At 41.5% G+C, this 21,715-nt stretch overlaps 3 protein-coding genes across 3 annotated transcripts; 2 read left to right on the forward strand and 1 right to left on the reverse strand.

Annotated features, from left to right (window-relative positions):
- Positions 1 to 734: 734 nt before the first annotated feature.
- LOC145404369 (pre-rRNA-processing protein TSR2 homolog) lies at positions 735 to 4,210 on the reverse strand. The gene is made up of 5 exons (XM_080275892.1): positions 4,060 to 4,210; positions 3,826 to 3,916; positions 2,390 to 2,481; positions 1,553 to 1,684; positions 735 to 931 (listed from the first exon to the last, which is right to left on the reverse strand). Exons 1-5 carry the CDS (start codon positions 4,117 to 4,119, stop codon positions 758 to 760), a joined length of 549 nt encoding a protein of 182 aa, XP_080132018.1. The 5' UTR covers positions 4,120 to 4,210; the 3' UTR covers positions 735 to 757.
- A 1,264-nt stretch (positions 4,211 to 5,474) lies between these two features.
- Dlish (Dachs ligand with SH3s) lies at positions 5,475 to 10,752 on the forward strand. The gene is made up of 8 exons (XM_080275890.1): positions 5,475 to 5,523; positions 6,450 to 6,655; positions 7,007 to 7,141; positions 7,760 to 7,859; positions 8,704 to 8,840; positions 9,083 to 9,272; positions 9,541 to 9,731; positions 10,588 to 10,752. The coding sequence occupies exons 1-8, from the start codon at positions 5,475 to 5,477 to the stop codon at positions 10,750 to 10,752; spliced, it is 1,173 nt and encodes a 390-aa protein (XP_080132016.1).
- Positions 10,753 to 11,368: 616 nt separating this feature from the next.
- Positions 11,369 to 20,890, forward strand: LOC145404424 (uncharacterized). Its single transcript, XM_080275942.1, has 4 exons — positions 11,369 to 11,420; positions 14,090 to 14,238; positions 19,771 to 19,974; positions 20,606 to 20,890. Exons 1-4 carry the CDS (start codon positions 11,369 to 11,371, stop codon positions 20,888 to 20,890), a joined length of 690 nt encoding a protein of 229 aa, XP_080132068.1.
- Positions 20,891 to 21,715: the final 825 nt, after the last annotated feature.

The raw sequence follows: 21,715 nt of genomic DNA on the forward strand, positions 1-21,715 counted from the left end.
CCTGCTAGAGTTACAGGAAAATAGTTCTAAGGAGTTCCCACCATAAAACACTTCATTTTTATTACTGCAATTTGATAATTCCTTTCTTTCCTTACCACTTTTTTAGTTATGCCATTATTTTTATTTCACTCCTCTCTCTGGTTCACACATGCATTCATTACCTTTGCAGAAATTTACATTTTCTCTCTTATTTCTTGATCCATTCCAATCCCTCTAGATTTTCCTCCTTGTATACTACATCTACTTTTCCAGAGGTTTCTTAACAAACCCTCCAGCTAAAGCCACAGAATGAGAAATGAAAATTCTACAAATTGAGATACTGACAATTTTCAGTTGGTGGGATAGCATGAGAGTTATTGGTCTGAATTTTAACCCCGCCATTACATTTTGCTTCCCTCTTGGCTCCTAGTATATTAGTAACTGTCATACATACTTTTCCAGTCTTGTGTCAATCGTTCATTCCTTCCTAACCTGGCTTCTCACACAGCAGTCAAAATTACCATAAAGCACACCTTGACTACAACTTATCTGATTTGGTGTTTGCTGAAACTGTCTTTCTCTTCTGTAACATCAATGCAATATAATTTAGTAGTTCTGATGAGACAATACAGTACTGTTAGCAAAATCATCTTCATCATCCAGATCTTACTTCCTAAATTAGAATGAGGTGGGGTAGAATCAAGAGAGCTGGAAAAACTTGAAATAAAAAAAAAATACAAAATGCACATCTTAAAAGCTTTATTTACATTACGAATAATTATCGCTTTTTGTTTCCTTTCCTAATAACTGTCCACCCATCCGCCTCATCTTGCAGTTGCTGTTTTTCAAGTTCCGTCAGTTCCCTGGGTGGCGTCTCACTAACAGCATCCCCACCCGAGTCAATCAGCTGTAGTTCGTTCATCTGGTCTGCTACCAATTGAGGGGCATCCATCTATTGGAAGAAAGAAAATTTCAACATCATCATCATTGTCACGAACACTTCTCCCACTTATCGATGGGATGATGACAGAAGAAAGTAAGCATCATTTACAAAATGAAACATGATAGCACCCATTCTTGATAACAGTAACCACCTCACCAGGAGACATATCTGCTAAGATGAATAAAATCGTCATTTGGCAAAGAAGAGTAATACATCACCATACTGAAGGGGTACATGGATACTGACTCTAATCACTCTGCTACAAATGGTCTTCTCTAAGTTAACAGCAGGAATACAAAACAAGCATATAAATGTTGAAAGCAGTAACTGCTTCCGTCCACAGAGTCACTCCTAAACTGAATACAAGAGAGTTCATCCACTACCTTAATTAAAGAAAGTACAGTATCAGCATTAACACATCAAACACTACAATCTGCCTTCCCTTAATGTCCTCCTCACTCCCTTAACTCATTCTCCACCTGATCTTTCCCTCACTTTCTTACCACATTCTCCTCCTGATCTTTCCCTCATTCTCCTCCAGATCTTTTCCTTCCTCCCCTCCCAAAAGTCTTCCCTAACTCTCCTGCTCCGTATCTTGATCTCTTCCTCATTCTGACCTCCATATCTTACCTCACTCTCATCCTGCTCCTGAACCCTGCATGCTGTGAGGTCACACTTGGGCATCTTGGAAAGCTCGTCCATTACCGCACTCTCCTGTCCTGCCACACACAGCTGGTACAGCCGACATAAACACTCACCAACCTGCAACCATCAAAACAGCCATAATATGAGTTTGGATGCATTCTGGTATTTACTTTTACAAAAAGCCAAACTACTGTACAGTACTTTATTCAGTTTCAACAATTCCTGGCAGTCAAAGGACTAGCCCCTTCAATCTACCAAAGTAATTTACTGGTAATCTTGTTATCCCCACACAACTGTATTCAGCTGGGGGGCAGACCTCATATACTTAAGAGAGTAATGAAGGCTATATCTAACTCCCTCCAGATCAAAAACTTTCACAGAAGTTGACTAAAATCATCTGGAGGCAACAAGAAATATCTGCAAAACAAATCACGTACCAAACGGATTAAAAGGTGCTTAATATAGTGGAGTAGGGGTCAGTATGCCCCAGCCAGAGAAATGTCACCACGCTAAGTTGGATATTCAACTACCATACTCTAAAATGTACTGAATTAGAGTAGCCTATTCTTGAACCCCTACAACTCAAAGACATTAATAAGGGTCTGGGTATGACCATTTTGTTGCTGTGACTCCAGGCTCATTTTAACATGAACCTGCTGGCCTGCAGTCCACAATCCTCACTTCATGGGATTGGGGGGGAAGCTGAGGGACACTTGCATACTCAGGCAGTGAAGCCACCTAGGTATATCAATGCAACCACATGAAGGCATCCCTCTCCTGCACCTGTTACCATTTATAAATGATCAGTGTTTTGTAACTAACCTGTAGATCTGACTCATCCTCCACCAAAGTGTTTAGCTCCTGGTCCATGATGGTGGCAAGGTAATCTGCAACTTCTTCGCCGTCAAGGTCCTCTGCAATTACCATAGTTTATCAAAATGCCAGGTACTCACAGATGAACATTATACTGTTCCCAAAAATAAACTTCTACAATATATTTTCACTTTTCAAGCAGCACAGTATATACAATTATTCATTTTGGTGACTGTTAAAGACTCATGGTAACAGTTTTGCCTGCATTTTTTCTTTTATCATATGGAACTAACACAATACTGGTAGCTGCCATGGCACTGTTTCTACCAACCCCTCCATACAGTACCCTCCCAATACTTGTAACTCATCATACTGTACTGTTTGTAAAGACTCCAGTTGGTAGGTGACAGTGTTCACCATTCACACAATAGATGTAGTACTGCTCTTGGGTTCCTGCCCTTTCCTCTCTTCCTTCCTTCCTCTTCTGTCTCTCCTTCCTTCTGTCTATGGGTGACTGTACACTGACATGCCAAATGGTTTCCTGTACACCAGGAAACCATTTACTCTGATGGATGGTAACCATATAACCAAATTATGACACCTGATGGTTTAGTGGATAATTAAATCACTCAAATCGGACTGAGATGGTGTAGGTTTACATCCAAGGGATGGTTAGGTCTTATTGCTCACATAATGCCACTCAAGGATGAGTGAGGCTGGTCACTCTCATCTTAAATGTTAGGACCAACTTGCCTAGTCCCAGGCTCCTACACTCCTCATGGGGCAACACAAGATTAGATAATGAATGAAGAATGAATGAATAGACTCCAACATGCTTGCATGTGTCAGCCTTGGTTACCTAATGGCAGCTCTCCACGCTGTTCGATCTCTGGCAGGTTCCCTATTAAGTCCCTTTTCCACACTCTATGACCTCATCTCAAGTCTTTTTTGGTCTGCCTCTCGGAACCCTACCCTCGACGTTCACAATTCTCACCTGCACCCAACTGTCTCAACTGACCCTCCTGATGGATGTACTTCAGCTGCCAAGGTTAAGGTTAGGTCTGAATAATACCGGATGCTGCTTTCACTCAAATCAGGTCCTGTTGGGCTTTGTCTGCATAACATCCAGTATTTACGGATATGCATGCAAGCATGTTGGAGCCTTTACAAACAAAAAGAAAAATGATAAAGTTCTATAACTGATTTTGCCCAAATTATGCACATCTACATTTATCTGACCCATTCCTTTCATCATTAGGTTATATTTTATACACAAATACTACAGGATTGTATCAAATGTCATGTTATTCCAGATTTTTACCAACCACTTTGGCATTAACCAAAGTGAAATAGTGTCCTTAGGCACAAAGAGTTGATAATGACCTATGATAATCTGATTTACCTCTGCATGGCACTTTTTCCCGCTCTTTTATCTCTATTCTCACCATTCTCGTAAAAATATTGCTCTAGGACCCCCACCATCCATTCTGCTACTGCTGCACTCTCCTTCCCTCCAGCTTGTTGTTGTACAGCAAACTGAAAAATTATTAACACGAGTTTAATACAACTTGAATATTCTACTACATATCAACAAACAAATGTGTAATATGGGGGTGTTAAATAAGGAATATTAAGGTGTTTTGGGTTCCGCAGTGAACAGGGCTGTTTTATATACCAACCTGTAAAGCGGTCCAGTTATTAAGCACTGTTTTAATGGCGGTATTAAATACTGGGTACATTCTTGATATGTTATATTCTTGGTCCTTGGCTCTTATTGTTGGGGTAAGGGTGGTGCAAAGCTATTTTGTCACTCAACACGCAATGTTTACATCTACGATCATTCGCCAGGAGAGTTTAGTAGCAGTATTGCCAACGGAACAGAGATGACATTCACTACTTGAGCTCCTTTCCCTTGCTAGATTCAAAAAACTTTGCTAGATTTGACATTTCTTAGAAAATAATTTATTATGGATTACCCCGGATAATAGTAAACTAAATGTGTCTTATATGCTCACCACGACCAATATAAGCGACTTATGTTACTGAGTTAAACAGAAATGATCGAGTTCACCTAGCTATCACCCAGATTTTCTCAGCTACCAGCTTAAATCTGGGTTGGGTGGAATCACAGACGACTCACACAGTGTAACACACTTAGTGGAGCACTGCACAGTACATGCTACATCAAAACGCAGACACAACATCAACGGTGTAGGCAGCCTTTGGAACATCCCATTGAGCTCAGTGGAAAAGCCCTATACTGCTGCCGACGAGCCTCCTCGATCAGACGGACCGGGGTTGAACAACAACAGCCTGTTTAAGTACTGAGACATCTTTAACCTCTACATCTTGTGAAGCAACGTTGCTTGCGTCATTTCACTCACAGAAGTTGTTCCTGTATAAAAACTATTGGTTTGTGAACAGCCAACTTACCAGTCAACTGTGCAAAAAGTTTTAGCCCACTTCCTATATCAAGAATGGCGCCTTTTGACTTATATTTCAAGACTGTTTCTTAGCTTTCATTCTAGGCAGGTATAGCGTTATTTTTTACTTCTTATCCTTATTTTAACCTGAAAGACCATTATGCATCAGAGTGCTGCATTGAAGTAGCACAGATGACTAACTATAATCCTGTTATTAATTTATAATTAACTACTATATAATTTACCTGGAAGACCTCATTAACAAGTGTTACCACAACATAACTGGATAAATAAATAAATGTCACAACCACTAGTATATCTCTTTTTATTGAATAATACAAGTGAAGCTGTAGAATTACAAATAAACCTTAATTCTTTGTGGAAATAATGAGCTTGGATAACTAAGAAGACGAAAAGTAGGGAAATATAGATGTAAATGGCAGTAACAGGTCGGCTGGACTCATTCTCAGTTGCTGGTGCCACATCTGTAAACTAATTCCATCATAAGTTGATATTCAGTTTCTTAAATGACAATAAAAACTGAATATTCCATAAAATTATTATTTGTGGTAAAAAATGGGGTAATCTTCATAAAAATGGGACTCTATTATCATTATTAAATTGTGCGAATCGTGATTGGAGAGGCGGCACCACTGGCAGACTATAGCAAGATGGCTTTTCTGTGCCCAGTTAGGATTCGTAGGAACAAGAAAAAGAAGGGTAATGTAATAGTATAGTATCGAATAGAGTATTCAACTTCAGCCTACGCAGTTATCAAGCTTTCCTTTAACCATGTTTTGAACCAATATGTAAGGTAATTAGTAAATAGAGCTAAAATTGGATGAAGAATGAGTGACCCTCTTTTGGGCAGCAGTACGACAGGGCATAAACAAACTTGAAGCTGTGAGTTAGAAATAGTAGCTAAGCCTTTCTGCGGTACTCTGTTTGCCTGTTTTGACCATGATATTAATCACATGATGTGAGTGTGGCTGCAGCTCGAAAGAGTAATAGGAAGTATGCCTCAGTAGAGCGTATTAGTGGTTACTGACTAGGTAGAAGCGGGTTTAGCTCGGTTCATTCACTCCAGTTGAAGTTTCCCAAATAGTTTTACAGTATCCAGTAGAGAGTTCTCAGATTATGTGGGTCTGTAAGGTGATGAAAAGGCATTGACTAGAATGCTGGTTGTATAATTATGGGCATACCCTCTTGTTTTGTTAGCTTATTTTTTTTTCCATTAATCATAAAAGTGCAGCTAATTCTAGCAACCATTACATATTGTAACAGTAATGCACTATTTGGAAAGATTTAGAATTCAGTGACTGTATAACTGATGAAATAGTTCCCCAGTGCCATGACCTAATGTATGACTAAGCTCCACAAACTCATCAGATCAAACTACCTTCAAGTTCCACAGTGGCCACTGGTTGTAATTTGTTCACTTTGTCATGGCTGAGATTTTTATCCTTTTGCAGCTTATTAGACATAGCTGAGTGGCAGGAAAACATTACTATGGCATTACAACATGCATTACACTGTAGTGTAAATCTGCTGTTACAGCTCAGCATTCAGAGATGGAAAGATGGTAATTTTAGGTCAGAGTAAAATGAAGAAAGTAATCCTCTTTTCCATTCCCCCAACAGGTTCAGGGTCGAGTGGGTATGTTTCTGAGGGTGAGGAGAAGGTGGTGGTGCGTGGGCCGGGGCTGGGGCGCATCACAGGGTCAGCTTCCATCGAAACTCTTGTACGTGTGGGACTGGAGAAGGAGGCGGGACTCTCGCCAGACAGCAAGATGGTGGTGTTGCATGACTTCACACCCTGTGTTGACGATGAACTCGAGGTCAAACGGGGAAGTGTAAGTATTGGAGAGGTTGGGTTATGTTTTTGCCATCTTATGAAGCTTTTCTACATATACAGTACTGTAAAAGAGATGGATCCACTACCCAATCCATTCACAAGTACTGTACACTGTTGTTTTTCACCTTAATACCATAGAGCAAGAACCCCATTCATTCATCGAGAGATAGCACCACACCCTCACCATCCCCATCTAGGCAGTAACACTCATTCTCTGCACTGGAATTCATTAGGGATATCATTTCTAAAAGTTCATGCAGCGGTATTAGCATCCTGGGTACTGTATTATGTGTGTATGTACTGTAGTGTCCAGGTGAAGACTCTTGTATTAATAAAGCATCCTTGACAGGTGGTGAATGTTTTATACCAAGAAAATGATTGGGTATATGTGATAGCAGAGCATGGTCAGCAGGAGGGCTTCATTCCACATTCATACTGTGCCCCGTATGGCTCACAGCTCGGCGAACTCACCATTAACCACAAAGTAAGCTTCCGTAACACCATGTTTCAGTAACAAGACATCACTATAAGGTTAGCCATATACAGTATTAAGCTGTTAAAATTTCTAGCTGATTTTAATTTACCAAAGCTTTGGTTTGACCTAGTTTAACTCATAGGGAATGGCATTATATACATTGTGATATAAGGGATGCTCACACAGTCAGTAGTTCCTGCTTATGTCCAGCTACAAGCACTAAGTCTCACAGCAAACCCCAAGTGAACTCCAGATTACTGTTTGTTGCCTCATTAGTGAAGTTTTGAAGAGGGTTGTGGTGGCCTGAGGCTTATCAGAACATGAACCCAGTGAACTGTAGGTTGAAGTTGCCATTCTCCCACAGTCACCATCTTCCTCTCAGGGGATAGGGAGAGAGTTGGGGATTGGATAGCTGCCCCCTAGTTACTGTATATCAGTGCCACCAGGTGAAGATTTGTATGTTACCAAATATAGTCACCATAGCTATTCCAAACCTAAATGTTTGTAGTTGAGAATAATTATGTAGGAACATATTTTAAATGTACAGGAGTGAATTGGAGAGGAGGAGGAGGAGGGCAATATTGTTGGGTGGGATAGTGTAGTATAAGTGATTTCTTCCCTGGTCAGAAAAAGATGCCACGAGACCACAGCTCAATGGAGGGTGGTGGAGGGGGCCTGGATACAGACCACAATACTACCATAGGCACAATCAACTCGGGAGGCACTGGTGAGTTACAACCGTATTCATGTTTATGCCACATGTGTTTAGAACAGAGATGCTGCAATATACTTAGAGTAAAGTCCTTTTCACAACTGCACTTTGTATTGTTGCAAATGCCCTGGCTGATAGGTGGTATGAATCATGTAAGTGGACATTTATCCTTAAAGAGTGGAGTCATTCTTGCAGCTAGAATGGTGAATGAATGAGGATGTGGCCCATTAAGTTGGGCAGACTTTTGATAAGTTTCTTTTGTCAGTTTTTCTCTCTCTCTGGTGGAGAAATAGGTCTGGAGATGATCATAACATCAATGCAGATATTATTTGTGGCAGGAAGTTTAAATTTATTTGTGATTCCATGTCCAGGAATTGCCCTTTAAACCCTTCACTGAAACTGCCAGATTGTTTTACTAAACTTTAGAAGAGTCATTTAGGCTTCTGGGTCAGGAACAGTCTCTATTAACTCACTCTTTCAAGCCTAGGAGGCCTTTTATAGTTTTTTCCTTCTGCTGCCAAACAAGTTTCTCATGCTTAGGACCAACTTTTCATAGTGAAGAGGATACTGTAACTGTATATATATAATTTGTTTAAGCTTAATAAGATAATGTGGTGTTAATAAAATACCAGAATGCATTCATAGTACTGAAAAGGTTTAAATGCTCTTCTGTTCTGACCATATGTATGTATCATGTATGGTAAGTCATTTCAGATGTCCTTGCTGGAGGTAATAACTCTTCTTATTACTTCTTCCTTAATACTGGTGTTTCATATAAACTGTATGTTGTAAGCTGGTACCTGTAGTGCACTATATTCTGTGTCCCCAGATACCCGTCATGTGTTACGTTTGTTCGCAGACAACCCTGGTCTGGTGGGGTCTGACAGTGAAAGCTATGGAGGGAAACTGATCGGCAGCCCACCCAACAGAACCTCAGACTCATCCGTTCAGAGTGGCTCAGCCACACCCGACAACAATATACATCCATTCTTCAAGGTCAGCCATTACTGTATAGTGTTGGACAGTCCATCAGCCGTTTATTCAGACATCATTGTGCAGCCATGTTACTGGTGTCATGATTCACTATACAATTGCTATTATCTGGTGACTAACACACAATAGAATGCCATAGTCATATGCTGATGCATAATCCTTTCCATTCTAAAATGTAATTTTGATCAGTATTGCACTAACATGTGTATGGTACATGTACTGAATGGTACTACCTTTGCCCCCAGGATCCAGCGGGACGATATATTGTTCTCTACACATTTATCGCACGTGATGAGAATGATGTGAGTGTAGAGCGTGGAGAGTTCGTGACAGTTCTTAACAGGGAGGATCCGGATTGGTACTGGATTCTGCGCTCCGATGGGCAGGAGGGATTTGTACCGTCAGGCTTTGTGTATCCTGCAGATGTAATACAGGGTGAGTAGAAGGAGTGGATATGGATGAGAGCAGAGACAGGACCTGGTACTGAGAGGGTCTACTGTACTTGAGTTGAATCCAAGGGAAGTGATTGTAAGTTTTTATACCATGTAATACTACCTTGGTGAGTTGGCTTTCATATTCCTCCCAAATGTACTTGACTGCAATAGCTTAGCTGTAGGGCCCTATGCCTTTTTATAGTGATGGAACAATGATGATGATGGTTGTTCAGGTTTACTGTTGCCATGTACTGTACTTCTGTTTTCAGATCACCTAGAACAGGGTGGTGTTAGTGGTAGTGGTGGTAATGGTGGTGGCGGCGGTGGTGGTCTGGCTCATGGTAGTGCTATGGTGGGTCACGGCCTGGGCTACGTGGGGGGACAACACCACATCAGCACTGGCAACAGCGATGACCTGCGCTTCCATGGCACCGAACTGGTTATGCTCTACGATTATAAGGTACATACATAGGCAAAAACAGTTCCTAGACTTACTACCGCTGACAGTGAGAGGACTTTTCTCACAGAGTGGTATTGTATACTGCCTTTGTGAGAAGTCTGGTGTTGTATAGCAGTGAAACTTGGCCAGTAACGGATGAAGATGATATCAGGTTAGAGTGAACGAGTTAAGGATGGTGAAGTAGATGAGCAGTTCCTCATGAAGGGACAGGTTGGATAGTGCAGCATTGAGAGATGTGATGCCAGTGGGCCAACTGGCATTTCAGATATTGAGACTTAACAAAGTTAATTGAGTAAAGAGAATTATGGTCGTAAATGTTGAAAACAGAATGCCAAGGAAGTTAGAAAAATGTGGGGTGAGGTCTTTTTTAAAGACCCAGAGTAAAAGAACTAACCCAAGATGCTGCAAAAGATTTAGTAACCTGGAGATGAACCATCAGATGACCAGTGCTTACACACACTAGCATAGCCACAGCCTTTGAAAATAGTTCACAGTGTTGGTCAGCATAATCAGACAGTTAATAGATACCTAGATTATATGATAGCAGCATCCTTCCATTTGCATAAGGAGCTGAGCTGTTTCAAGAGTGAAAGTCTCTTCCTAAGCTGAAAAAAATCTAGTGGTAGCTTGAATAATGAAAAAAAAAAAAAATGTAGGGGCAGTGGGAGATTGTTACTGCCTCATTTAGTGAGAGGTTGTCCTTAAACTTGATAAAAATCTTCTGGTGGTAGCCTGAATATTAGAGGAAAGTAATCATTTAGTGGAGTAACTTATCCTCTCTTCTTCTCTCATAGACCTAAGACTGTAATACTATAGAAATAAGTATCACAGTAAAATATCTCATCCTTCCCAACAGGCTCAGGCTCCAGATGACCTCTCAGTGAGGCGTGGGGACTGGATATATGCCGACCTTAACAACCAAACTGTGGACGGCTGGTTGTGGGCGTATGCTCCCAAGACCCGCAAATATGGCTTCATACCCAAGGGTTATGCTCGCCCTCCTGCCATGACCTCGTTATAGGATGTGCCTGCAATACTCAGTGTTCCTTTAACCCCTTCCAATATGGTGATGTCTTTTTTTTCCTTACGTGCTCCCACCTGACAGTTTCCATCTGCTCAGAGAGAGACATGGTTGAACGGGTTAATGGAGATTATATCTAACCCATTCTGTAGAGAGTCTCTCTCTGAAGCTATATACAATGTACTCAGCTGGTGATAGCAAAAATGAAAAGAAAAGAGTCGCTGAACTGAATGAGTTTATGCCAGACTCTTCCTGAGATTATTTTTCATACATGCTATGTGTATAAATTGAAATCCCAGTCATGTGTGTTGCCTTTGTTTGTTTATATGAAGTTGTGTTCCTCTCATGTCAACCATCTGATATTATTTTCAGCCCCTCATGTAATGTCTCTAGTTGTCCCAGTCATGTGGCTCTGTGCTTGTGTGTTAATATAAGTTTGTGCCTTTGACTTGGGCAAAGGTGTCTTATTATGTTTTATACAGGGTGGCCCATATATTTTGCTCCTTTTCCACTCAGCCCAGAGATTGCTCGAGTGTGGAAGGGACAGCTCAGTTAGAGTTATTAGTGTTCATTGTCCTCCATAATTTCTTCATTTCCCAATCTCACTGCCACACTCATGCCCACACAAGCAGACTTAGCTATCCCTGCAACACACAAGATGCTGCCAGGTGAGTTTCTGCTGGAGCATTATTTACTGTACAGGCCACCCTGTATTTCAGCCTTTCTACTTCCTTATACTTAATCCCCACACTTATCCTGTAATATCTTTTATGTTTGCCTTTATGTGTTTGCAAAAAGTTCTGGTTATGACTTGTTTGAAGTCCGCTTATCATGTTTTATATATTTCTTGAAATCCTCTTATCTCTTCACCGATTGTGTCCTTTTTATCTACACAAGCTGTTGTATTTTAACTACCCTTACCCTTTATATATATTCCTTTGGCTCCTTGTCATATCTATAACAATAGTACTTTGCCTTTGTGTTATTAGTTCCTTATATTGTAGTATCCATCACCTCCCGTGTATATGTCCCAATGTATGCGTAAAACTGTTATGCGTCCCTCACTTTCCCTCCAGCTCTCTCTTTAGATCCTGATCCTAGTGGAGTTATAAACATGACATTGTTGTTATTTGTTGTTAATCCCAAAATGTGTATCAACTGTGTTAGAGGGCCAAGAAAATTCAGAATTATTTCTGTAGATATCTTGAAAGCCACATGAAATACTGTATATTGTGACATCAGTTTCCAGGGATGATGTATTGCCCAGTGTTGTGCAGATATTTGGTGGATAACCTGAGCTTGCCATTGCTGATTGTACAAAATATTCTCAATGGGGATGAATTATTTAAGATCTATCACAGTTTATAATTATTTTTAAAAATTAATTCCATGATGAAGACGAGCTGTTATGGTGATATTTAAAGCAGGTATAAATGTATCATTGTTGTATGGTGCATATGAGTTAGAGACTGGTTCTGTCCTGCCTCCGTGCTCTGTGTGTGTGTATGTGTCTGTCTGTGTGTATGCATGGGTGCATACATGTGTGTACAGTGGTGTTCTGGGACCATATTCTTGTCAGGTTAGGAGGTTTTCAAACATCATCCTTACCAGTTTATTTCTGCAAATGGCACGTTAATGTTATTCTTATTTTTCATGGTCTGCAGTATCAAAATAAAAAGACAAATGTATTCAAATGGTCATTGTTACTGGTATATATCAGGGAGGTTTTCCAGAGTATTATTTTCCATACATACAGTGCTGTAAATTGTGGGAACTGGCAAGTCAGTGTAACAGGTATCAGTGAGCTAAGTGGGAATACTTTTGCAATTTACAGAGGAGTTAACAGCAAAGAAGAACATAAAAGGGGGATATGTAATGACACTGTAGTATGCAAAGTATACTGCTAAGGAAGAGGTGCTAGAAATCCTGCCAAATTGATGAAAATATGGATTGAGGTGTAATAGAATTAGAGGCAGATTCCTTCATACCATGTTGGAGGATCAGTGTTGTATAGAAAGTTATTTATATGTGCATACCTTTGACTTTCTCTGGATTAACACTTCACAAATTATAGTTCATTCCAAATTAGAATTGCACGCACCCATGACCCATGCCACTTCTGCACCTGCCCAGACTCCCTCGGTCTTACTCCATCCTCTATAATTCTGTTATATAGCATACATCACATATATACATCATCTGATCGTGTGTTGCCTGTGTTGCCCCATAAAAATGACACCATGTGTCCTGTTAGGAAATCCCTTTATTAGGATTGTCCTTAATACAGCTGATGTTTTCTGTAGAATGGAAATTAAACTTAGTGACAAAACCAGCTAATTACTTCCCAGCAGTTGCTGAAAGGTGTTGGGGGGGAAAAAAAAGAAATCTGAGGTATAAGAAGGTTTGCATCATAATTGAATGAATGATTTAAAAAAAGTTTGCAACAATGTGAGAATCTTATCTTGGACATTGATTCTGTGTTCAGTCACTCAAGAAAAATCACAGAGTAACTGTACTTGTGGCTAAATGTTCCTTGGCTAAGAGTGATGACTATGTGGCTAATTATGCAGCATGTAGCCACTTTCCACTGGCATGGTAGTACCTCCCAAGGCTGATGGTAACCAGTCATCTACTACCTAAAAACTATAGTTAATTTCAAATTAGAATTATAGAGTTAGGGAGAATGGGCAAGGCTTGAAGCGTGTGGTTCACGATACGTAATTCAAATCTGAAATGGACTTAACCTGTAGGAAAGCATCTTTTGGTGTTGAGAATACCAGTTGTGCCAAATATGTAAGTCAACATTCATACTGTAACTCTCTTGTAAATTATGCTTCTTTTATATATTTATACTCTTTGTACTTCACATTTGTACATTTCATTGTTAACATTAAATGAACTTCAAATTAAAATATAACTCATGTGAATATTGGTTTTATTTTTTCTCAGATATACAAGCCTCCTGTACAGTAAACTTAGTTTGTCCTGTAGAATTGTTCATAGTAGCTAGAAAAGTGGTTTGAAGTCTGAGAGGAAATGAGTTCTGTCCCAGATAGGGTCAGGAAACTGTCTAATTATTTGAATTTCATTCAAACAGACCACTGATGTTTCACAACACTGACAAACATGTCATTATGAAAGTTCCACATTTGAATGAGACAGCCTGAGCAAGCATTCATTGTAACCATTTACAGTGATGGGTGGTAACCACAAAACCAAATACTATACACGTAACGGAGTGATGTGAAGCCTACGATGGTGCTCTTGTTAACTGAGTGGAGATGCAAATACAAATGCAACATCAATCTGGGAGTCAACCCTTGACACTTTTCCCCAGATCTTGCTGTGGCGAGACGCTACCTACCACAGTCATGTTGGGTCACCGCACTGGATGCCCTTGCAGAGGCAGTTGCTTGCTTATGGGCCATAATGGTGGAAATATATCTTGTGACTATGGACATAAAAAGTGTTACTGGGTCTTTAACCGTAATCTGGTCCAGAGTATCATCCTTTTGCAGTTTGTTCCATGTAGTTCAGTGGCAAATAGACAGTGTTATGGCTCCACATTCTTCCCATGGCACTTTTTTGTGTCTAATTAATCCCCTGCTATAGCTGAGCATTAAAAATGAAGAGGCGGCAATTTTGGGCCAAGTAAAAATAAAAAAGGTATAGTAGCCATGTCTACCATTTTCATGATGTTCACCATGTCAGATTATAAATGTGTGTGAAGGAGCTGGCAGGATGGGCTGGGATGATGATGGTTGTGGGGAGATGCCAGGGGAAGTATGCAGTGTGAAAACAGATAGAGAGATAATGTATAGGAAAAAGGTTGGGGCACACACACACACACACACACACACACACACACACACACAATAGGTGGTGTGGACAGAGAGAAGTGGATAAGAAGGAGTAAGCTGGTGATGGATGGTGGGGACGGAGTGGAACGAGAACATCCTGATGAGCAGTAGGCTACATTTGGTAGGAAATCTTAAGCCACAGATGTCTCTCTGAAGGTTGATTGTGTGTGTAAGAGAGAGAGAGAGAGAGAGAGAGAGAGAGAGAGAGAGAGAGAAGGAGCCAGCAGCAGTGAAAGTGGGAGAAACTGTTTGCAGAATCTCTCAACTGATATCTCGACACCAAACTGACTTTATATTGTAGAAATGATGATGTAGGCTAGCTGACTTTGTTATGTAGAGATGGATCCCGTAGAGGCAAAAATATAGTTTGAACTGATAGTATACAAATTAAGAGATAAAAGTTTAAAATAATAAGATGGTTTGACCGACTGAGACAAATCCCATTGACTCTATAAAAAGAATAAAAAAAGTCTTAAGGGTACATGCATTCCAGTTATAGCTATGCTCATTTTCTTTTTTTCTTTTTTTTCGGTTTCTCAATATATATCACTTCGTACAAAGACTCTTCCTGGTATACGTGGAAAAGTAGTGAAAAAGAAAAAAGATGATGTAGACTAAAGAAGGACGTGTGTGTGTGTGTGTGTGTGTGTGTGTGTGTGTGTGTGTGTGTGTGTGTGCGTGTGTGTGTGTGTGTGTTCACCGTCTCAGTGCTATATCTCTTCACTTTAACTTGGCCTAAAATTGTCATCTTTCCATCTGGAGTGCTGAGCCGTAACAAGATTAACAGTAGAACATGATGCTAGTCACGAAGAAGTGCTATGGAAAGGATGTAGAGCCGTGGTATGGACTTTTTCTGTCACTGAGTTACGGAAAATAGGCTGCAAAGAGACAAAAATCAGCAACTAAAAGTGAAAAACAAAAATATTGGTAGGTCATGTTTTTGGTTGCGTCTCCGTGTGTCTTTCATCATTTTCGGATTTTAAATTGAAAGCCTTGACCCAGAACCACCCCCCCTCTCTCTATCTCTCTCTCCCTCGTGCACCTTACCGGTCGGGATATTTCACCTTCTTGCTCGGGGTCAAGTGGGGGGGGGGGGATTAGGCTTTCTCTACTGCAGGGATAGAAATTTAGAAAACATTTTAGAAAGCTGGATGAACATCTAAATTTCAAATCAAGACAAAGAAATACAGTTAGAAATCTGTTGCAATTATCTCTCCCAGGCTCCTGTGACTCACTTTCAGCTGAATAAAATCGTCTATCAGTCGGAGTTCTTTACTAGTACTCTTCCGACCATGAGGGGTATAAAGGTACCAGAGTTTAACATTCAGGCTGCTATAACATATTTAGGCGTCATACAAATTTTTTATTGGAGCTTTAAGAATCTGGAAAGTCAGGCTGTGTGTGTGTGTGTGTGTGTGTGTGTGTGTGTGTGTGTGTGTGTGTGTGTGTGTGTGTGTGTGTGTGTGTGTGTGTGTTCAGTCCATAAAAATATTTATTTGACTCTCTAATTGGAAGGGCGCACGTTGAATTAATGTAATAATAATACATAAATAAACAAATAAATAGATAAATAAATAAACAAATAAATAAATGGGTAAATCAATGTATCAACAAACTAAGTTAACTGCCTCGACTTTCCATCTATAATTACAAATTATTGTGAAAACAATTTTACACCGAGGTGGACCTGACGGCGACACTTTCCCGCTATAACTCACGACGGGAAGAAAACGGAGATTCTCAATAATGTCTATCTCGGCGCTGTCTTGTCTTCTCTACAGCTATTTCTCCTGCAATTATAACCATTCTGAGATCAATTTGCGGTAGTTTCGGGCAAAAGTTCTCCACTCTCACAAATAAGTAAAAGGTTTGAGCAGAACCTGTGGAAAATCATCAATCCCTTCAGAATGATGGCGACTTCTGTAAAATTGTGTCGAGGAAGTGTAAGTGCTGTTGTAGCAGTAGTAGTAGTAGTAGTAGTAGTAATAGTACTAGTAGCAGCAGCAACAGTAGTATACTTGCCTGTTAGTAGCAGTAGTAGAAGTAGTTTTAGCCCATGTTCATAAACTCGATGGGCTGCAGATTGAAGTTGTTCTGATCCCGCAGGCCACCATCCTCCTTTTAGGGTATATGAGGGACGTTTGTATAACCAGGCAGAGGAGTCGGTCAGTTATGTAGGAGCCATCACGTGAAGGTGTCCCTCTCCAACTGTTTGTATGATAATAATTATTTGGTAAGGACTGGAATCATTGCTCATACTGTAGATACTCCTTAGAGCGGAGAGAGGATCCTTCCTGCCTCCCCGCCTCGGAACTAACTGAAGTAATTTCAGAAGAGCTAAGCGGCCACTTGTTCTACAGCCAGAGAGTACAACAATGTGACTCCCAGCAGATGATACTTGTATTTATCTCCTATCCCTCTGTCATATATACGTTTCTCTCCAATCCCGTAGAATGCTGGCTTAAGCTGCCCTTCTCCTGCAGTCCAAAACCCTTTTTCCGGCGTATTCCTTTAACGGACATACTACACCCGTACAAGCTATCGATCTTAAGTGTCTTGAAAGGCAAGTATAGTGGATGGGAGTACGTGTGTGTTGATGCTGGGATGCAGTGACCCTACCACCCATCGTGTGAAGTACTTGCAACCTCTTAACCCGCTAGTGCGTGGGAGGAGGAAGACGGGACTGAGACTCCTTTTCCATATTGATGTTTCAGATGATTTCAAAGATCCAGGCTCAAGAGTTCCCTCTGTATCCCAAATTAACCTTTGTTTCATCCTAAATCCCTCGGCATACTGCACAGTTTTGGGCTACCCCATAATTAGGCTGGGTCATCCCTTGGCCACCCCATTTTTATCCTGTATTCTGATGTACGTCACCTCTCATTCCTTCTGTGACCTTTACATTGCTGCCAGACGAAGATATTAAGTTACTTCCAGTAGTGTACCACTATTTCAGCCCATCAACCCAAGTGAGTGGGTGGCGTAATAACAGTGGCAGCAGCTGTTGTTAGAGCTGGGACCTGCACGCTTGGCCACCCCGCCAATGCCTCCAAGCGGGGTTTTCTAAACTAACCGACTCTTGGCGCGCTCCCAGCCTGGCTTTCACCACCTCCACCTCCTCCCTCGCCTGTGTTTCCTCCTGTTTCCCTCCGAGTCGGTGGGAGAGAGCGTGGAGGATATATGTTCAGGGCTGACGTAATGCCTGATACCTGCCAAAGACACAGCGCGACAAATAAGCGAGTGAAAGTAACCACACAATGCATGTAAAAATGTACGAATATTATGAGGTTCGGGTAAATACCTGTATTTCATCTTATATCTTGATGTAACATTCGAAAGTTTTATCAAACGTCACCAAGACAAAAGGACTTCCACGCAACCTTTTTTGCTAGATCGACTATTAATCTTTCATACCATCCCAGTTCACAGTACAGTATATGCAGCCATCGATAGCCTACACCTCACTGGCGGAGAGGTTTAGGCCTAATACCAGATCACACACACACACACACACACACACACACACACACACACACACACACATGGATGCTTAGTCGCAGGTAAATGATTTTTGACATACCTAACCAGATTACCTGTACTGTACACGAACGATTCTTCAAGCTCCCACAAGTCCGGGATATCTGAAGACGCTCGGAAGTATGTTGACATTTCCCACGCACTGAATACGTAACTCAGTACATTACATCAGTCCTGCAACTAAAAAAAATCTCTTCTGAAAACCATGGGCGTGAAATGGTAAACAAAATAGGCTCGTGCACCGTATTTATTGACGGTAGCACACGGCGTTATAATTGCCAGTCGTGACCAGCCGCGGGAGAAAGTTTTACTCCACTCCTCACTTTCACTTCCATCGGGTATTTGACCATCGCGCTGTTTTCTCCCTCTTTAGAGTCTCCAGTGAGTTATTATTTTCAATTACACGCCTCAGCAGCTTGTCATGACGGCTGGCGATGGTGTTATGATCAATGGATTTTTTTTTTTTTTTTTTTTTTGAGGGGGCTTGAGTGGATTGTGGTATCTGGCAACCCCCCGAGCCATACGTACATAAAGGCAGACGACTGTGTAAAGTGACAGTGAGAAGGAAGTCAGTGCAGTGCAAACATGAAAGGACTAATATCGGTAAGTTAAAGTACTACTGAATTCCTTTGTGGGGATGCAGGAAAACTACTCGTCAAATTAGCTACAACACTTTATCAATAGTTTCTTTACTTCAAGGTACACTCAAAACATCAGTTATGGCCCCCCTAGATGTGATTCCCCCCCATATTAACCTGCATTTTATCCTTTCAAATTGCAGTGCCTCATTTAGGTATTCTGGCTACCTGTAGATGTCTTTATTCCGGTTTTAGAGACCCCTGCCTTGTAAATGGTTAATATAGTGCTCTGTTTCCTGATAATCCCTGGCATCCAACGCCTTCAAGTTCTTTCAAATGACAGAGTTCCAGCAGTTATTCCCGATATTTGGCAGTGGCTTAATACTGGAGGTTCATACTGTCAGCCAACACCAAGATCAAGGTGAAGAAGTGGGCGGGAAAATAATGTATATGAAGCGGAGTGGTGTGTCAGGGAGAAAATGGGGGCACTGCTAGATAAATACCTGATGGAGCCACCTCTTACAGGAAGCAGTGTGAGGCAATAAATAAAACTTTCAATTATTAACCAAAACGGGAATATTGTCTGATAACCCCTTTTGTTGAACGTATAGGGGTGGTGTTGAATCTTTGCTGCGAATTTAGTGATAGAATTGAATTTAGTACTGGTAATAAAGTCAAAGTATACGAGGGAAGGGAGAGTGAGCTGGGGGGAGGGCAGTCAGATGGTGGGTGACAGAGCGACTTGGAGGCTTTTTGTCTGCGGCCACTCTGCGGGATTAGGGCGTCGGGCTATAGATAGATAGATATATAAAGTCAAACAAAATGCCACGATTATGATTTTGGAGCTGACCTACATTAACAGCACTTCACAGCGTCTCTCATTTGCCTCTTCATCTCATCCTCTGTCTCCTCGTCCCTATCCTCCCTCCGCCTTACCCATATACACTTTCCTTTTCAGTCAGTTTCCATTTTCTTTCTTCCATTTTCCCCACAGGCCCAAACTATCTCAAGATACTTCCATATTAATTTTCCTTTTTCCGCAGGTGGTGGTGATGATGATGATGGTGGTGATGGGTGGTGAGGGACGTCCGCAGGGTGGTGATGGGTACGGGAAGCAGCCTGAGGGGTACTTCCAATATGTCAACGTCCCCGCGCATAAGGAATACGAGTTTGGCTGGAATAGGGGCAATCCGCACCACTACATATCACGCTTCGAGCAGGCCAAGGATCACCGCTTCAGGACCAGGGTGAGATAGATAGATAGACGGGTAGATAGATAGATAGATAGATAAGGGGCACGAATTTGGATGGAACGGAGGCAATGCACACTGCTATATATCACGCTCTTCAGGACCAGGGTTAGAGAGAGAGAAAGAGAGAGGATTCTTTAAATAACTTCCTGAGTCCAAGGTGTCTCTCCATACTAAAATAATATCTGACAGTAACTAGCGAAATATTCAAGTCAAATGGCCTCAACCTTCTCATGGACAGACACTTCCCTTGAGAATAATATCTCTAAATGGGACCTCCGAAATGCAAAGGGTGTATGAGTTAACATATGCTGGGTGTGGGCGGGGTATGATGGAGATGTGGGCGGAAAATGATAGGTTTTAGGTCTAGTTGAGAAGAGAACGTTATATTACGGATTTAGGTAGCTTCCTTTGACATTATGCCTAACCACTCCAGTTTTCTCTCATCCGTCCCCCAAAGAATTTTTCGTGGGGCACCCCTTTCGAAATCCTAACTATGTCTCTGTTCCGTTGTGTGGCCCGTAAAATGTATCTTCTACTTTATAACTGGGTTAAAATTCCTGTTTGTTCATCCTGCGTGTCATTATCCTTTGCTCTGTGGTGTCATGGCTTCTCTCTCCCGCCGCAGGTCAAGTGGGCGGACACCTACGACGGCTATGGCGAACACTACTGGGAGTACAACCACGCGCCGAAATATCCAGAGCACCATGACACCTACAAGGCCCCCGAGCCCTCCTACCACGCCCCTGAGCCCGTGTACCCAGAGCCCGCCTATGGACCCCCAGAGCCCTCATACGGACCCCCACACAAGGGATACCCATCGAGGAACATACCCGTCGTCCTGGATCCGGTCGAAGTTCAGGCCGTCGATGGAGACTATTCCGCCCCTCGGGAACGGGTTGACCGGACATAAAGCCCAGCTGGTCCTTGTAAATCCAGCTGGTCCTTGTAAATCCGGCTGATCTTTGTAAATTCGGCCGATCTTTGTAAATCCCATTAGTCTTTGTAAATTCGGCTGGTGGTCATTGTTAATCCTCACTGTTTGTTGCGTTCGTGTATTTTGAATTCGTTGACTATTCATCACTTGTTTGTCTAGAGTGTTCTCTTTCCTGATTAACGAATAACCATCCTTCATTCCTCACTCATCCAGATTTCCCTTTTTTAAAATCTAGAATGTATTTTTTTTTTTTAATCCATACATCTTTGTAAATGTAGTCCCTGATTCCTGATAAGCTGAGCGTTGACCGTTTTAGCCTCAGGATTAGTTGAATATTCGAAAATGAACGTCTGCTGATGTTTTATGTTTGTCTTCATTTTATTTTGAATCGAATGCGTGATTTTTATATCCGAATGACTTAAGTATTATTGTTGTCCCTAAGTTCGGGTGCGTTAATAGTTTGTTGTAAATCTAGTCCCGTGGTATGGGTGTTAATAGAACGTCTTTATTCCCACCCATACCCATCCACACACCCCACATCCCATACATTTCCTCACCTATACCACGCCCACATACCCACCCACGCCTCCCACCCTCACCCATTTCTTCATCCATAGTACGTCCACCTCCCCACTCCCACCCATACCACGCTCATATCCCTACCCTCACCAATTTCCGCCACCCATGCCTACCCACACCTTACTTATATGCCACCCACTTCCCCACTCAAACTCCACCCATGCACATATCAATCCCGCCCGTCCCCACCCATACCTCCCCCCCTCCGCACCCTAAGTATAT

This window comes from Coenobita brevimanus, chromosome 63, assembly GCF_032717465.1.
Source record: "Coenobita brevimanus isolate Jiangsu-jjx chromosome 63, ASM3271746v2, whole genome shotgun sequence".
In the NCBI taxonomy this organism is placed as follows: domain Eukaryota; kingdom Metazoa; phylum Arthropoda; class Malacostraca; order Decapoda; family Coenobitidae; genus Coenobita; species Coenobita brevimanus.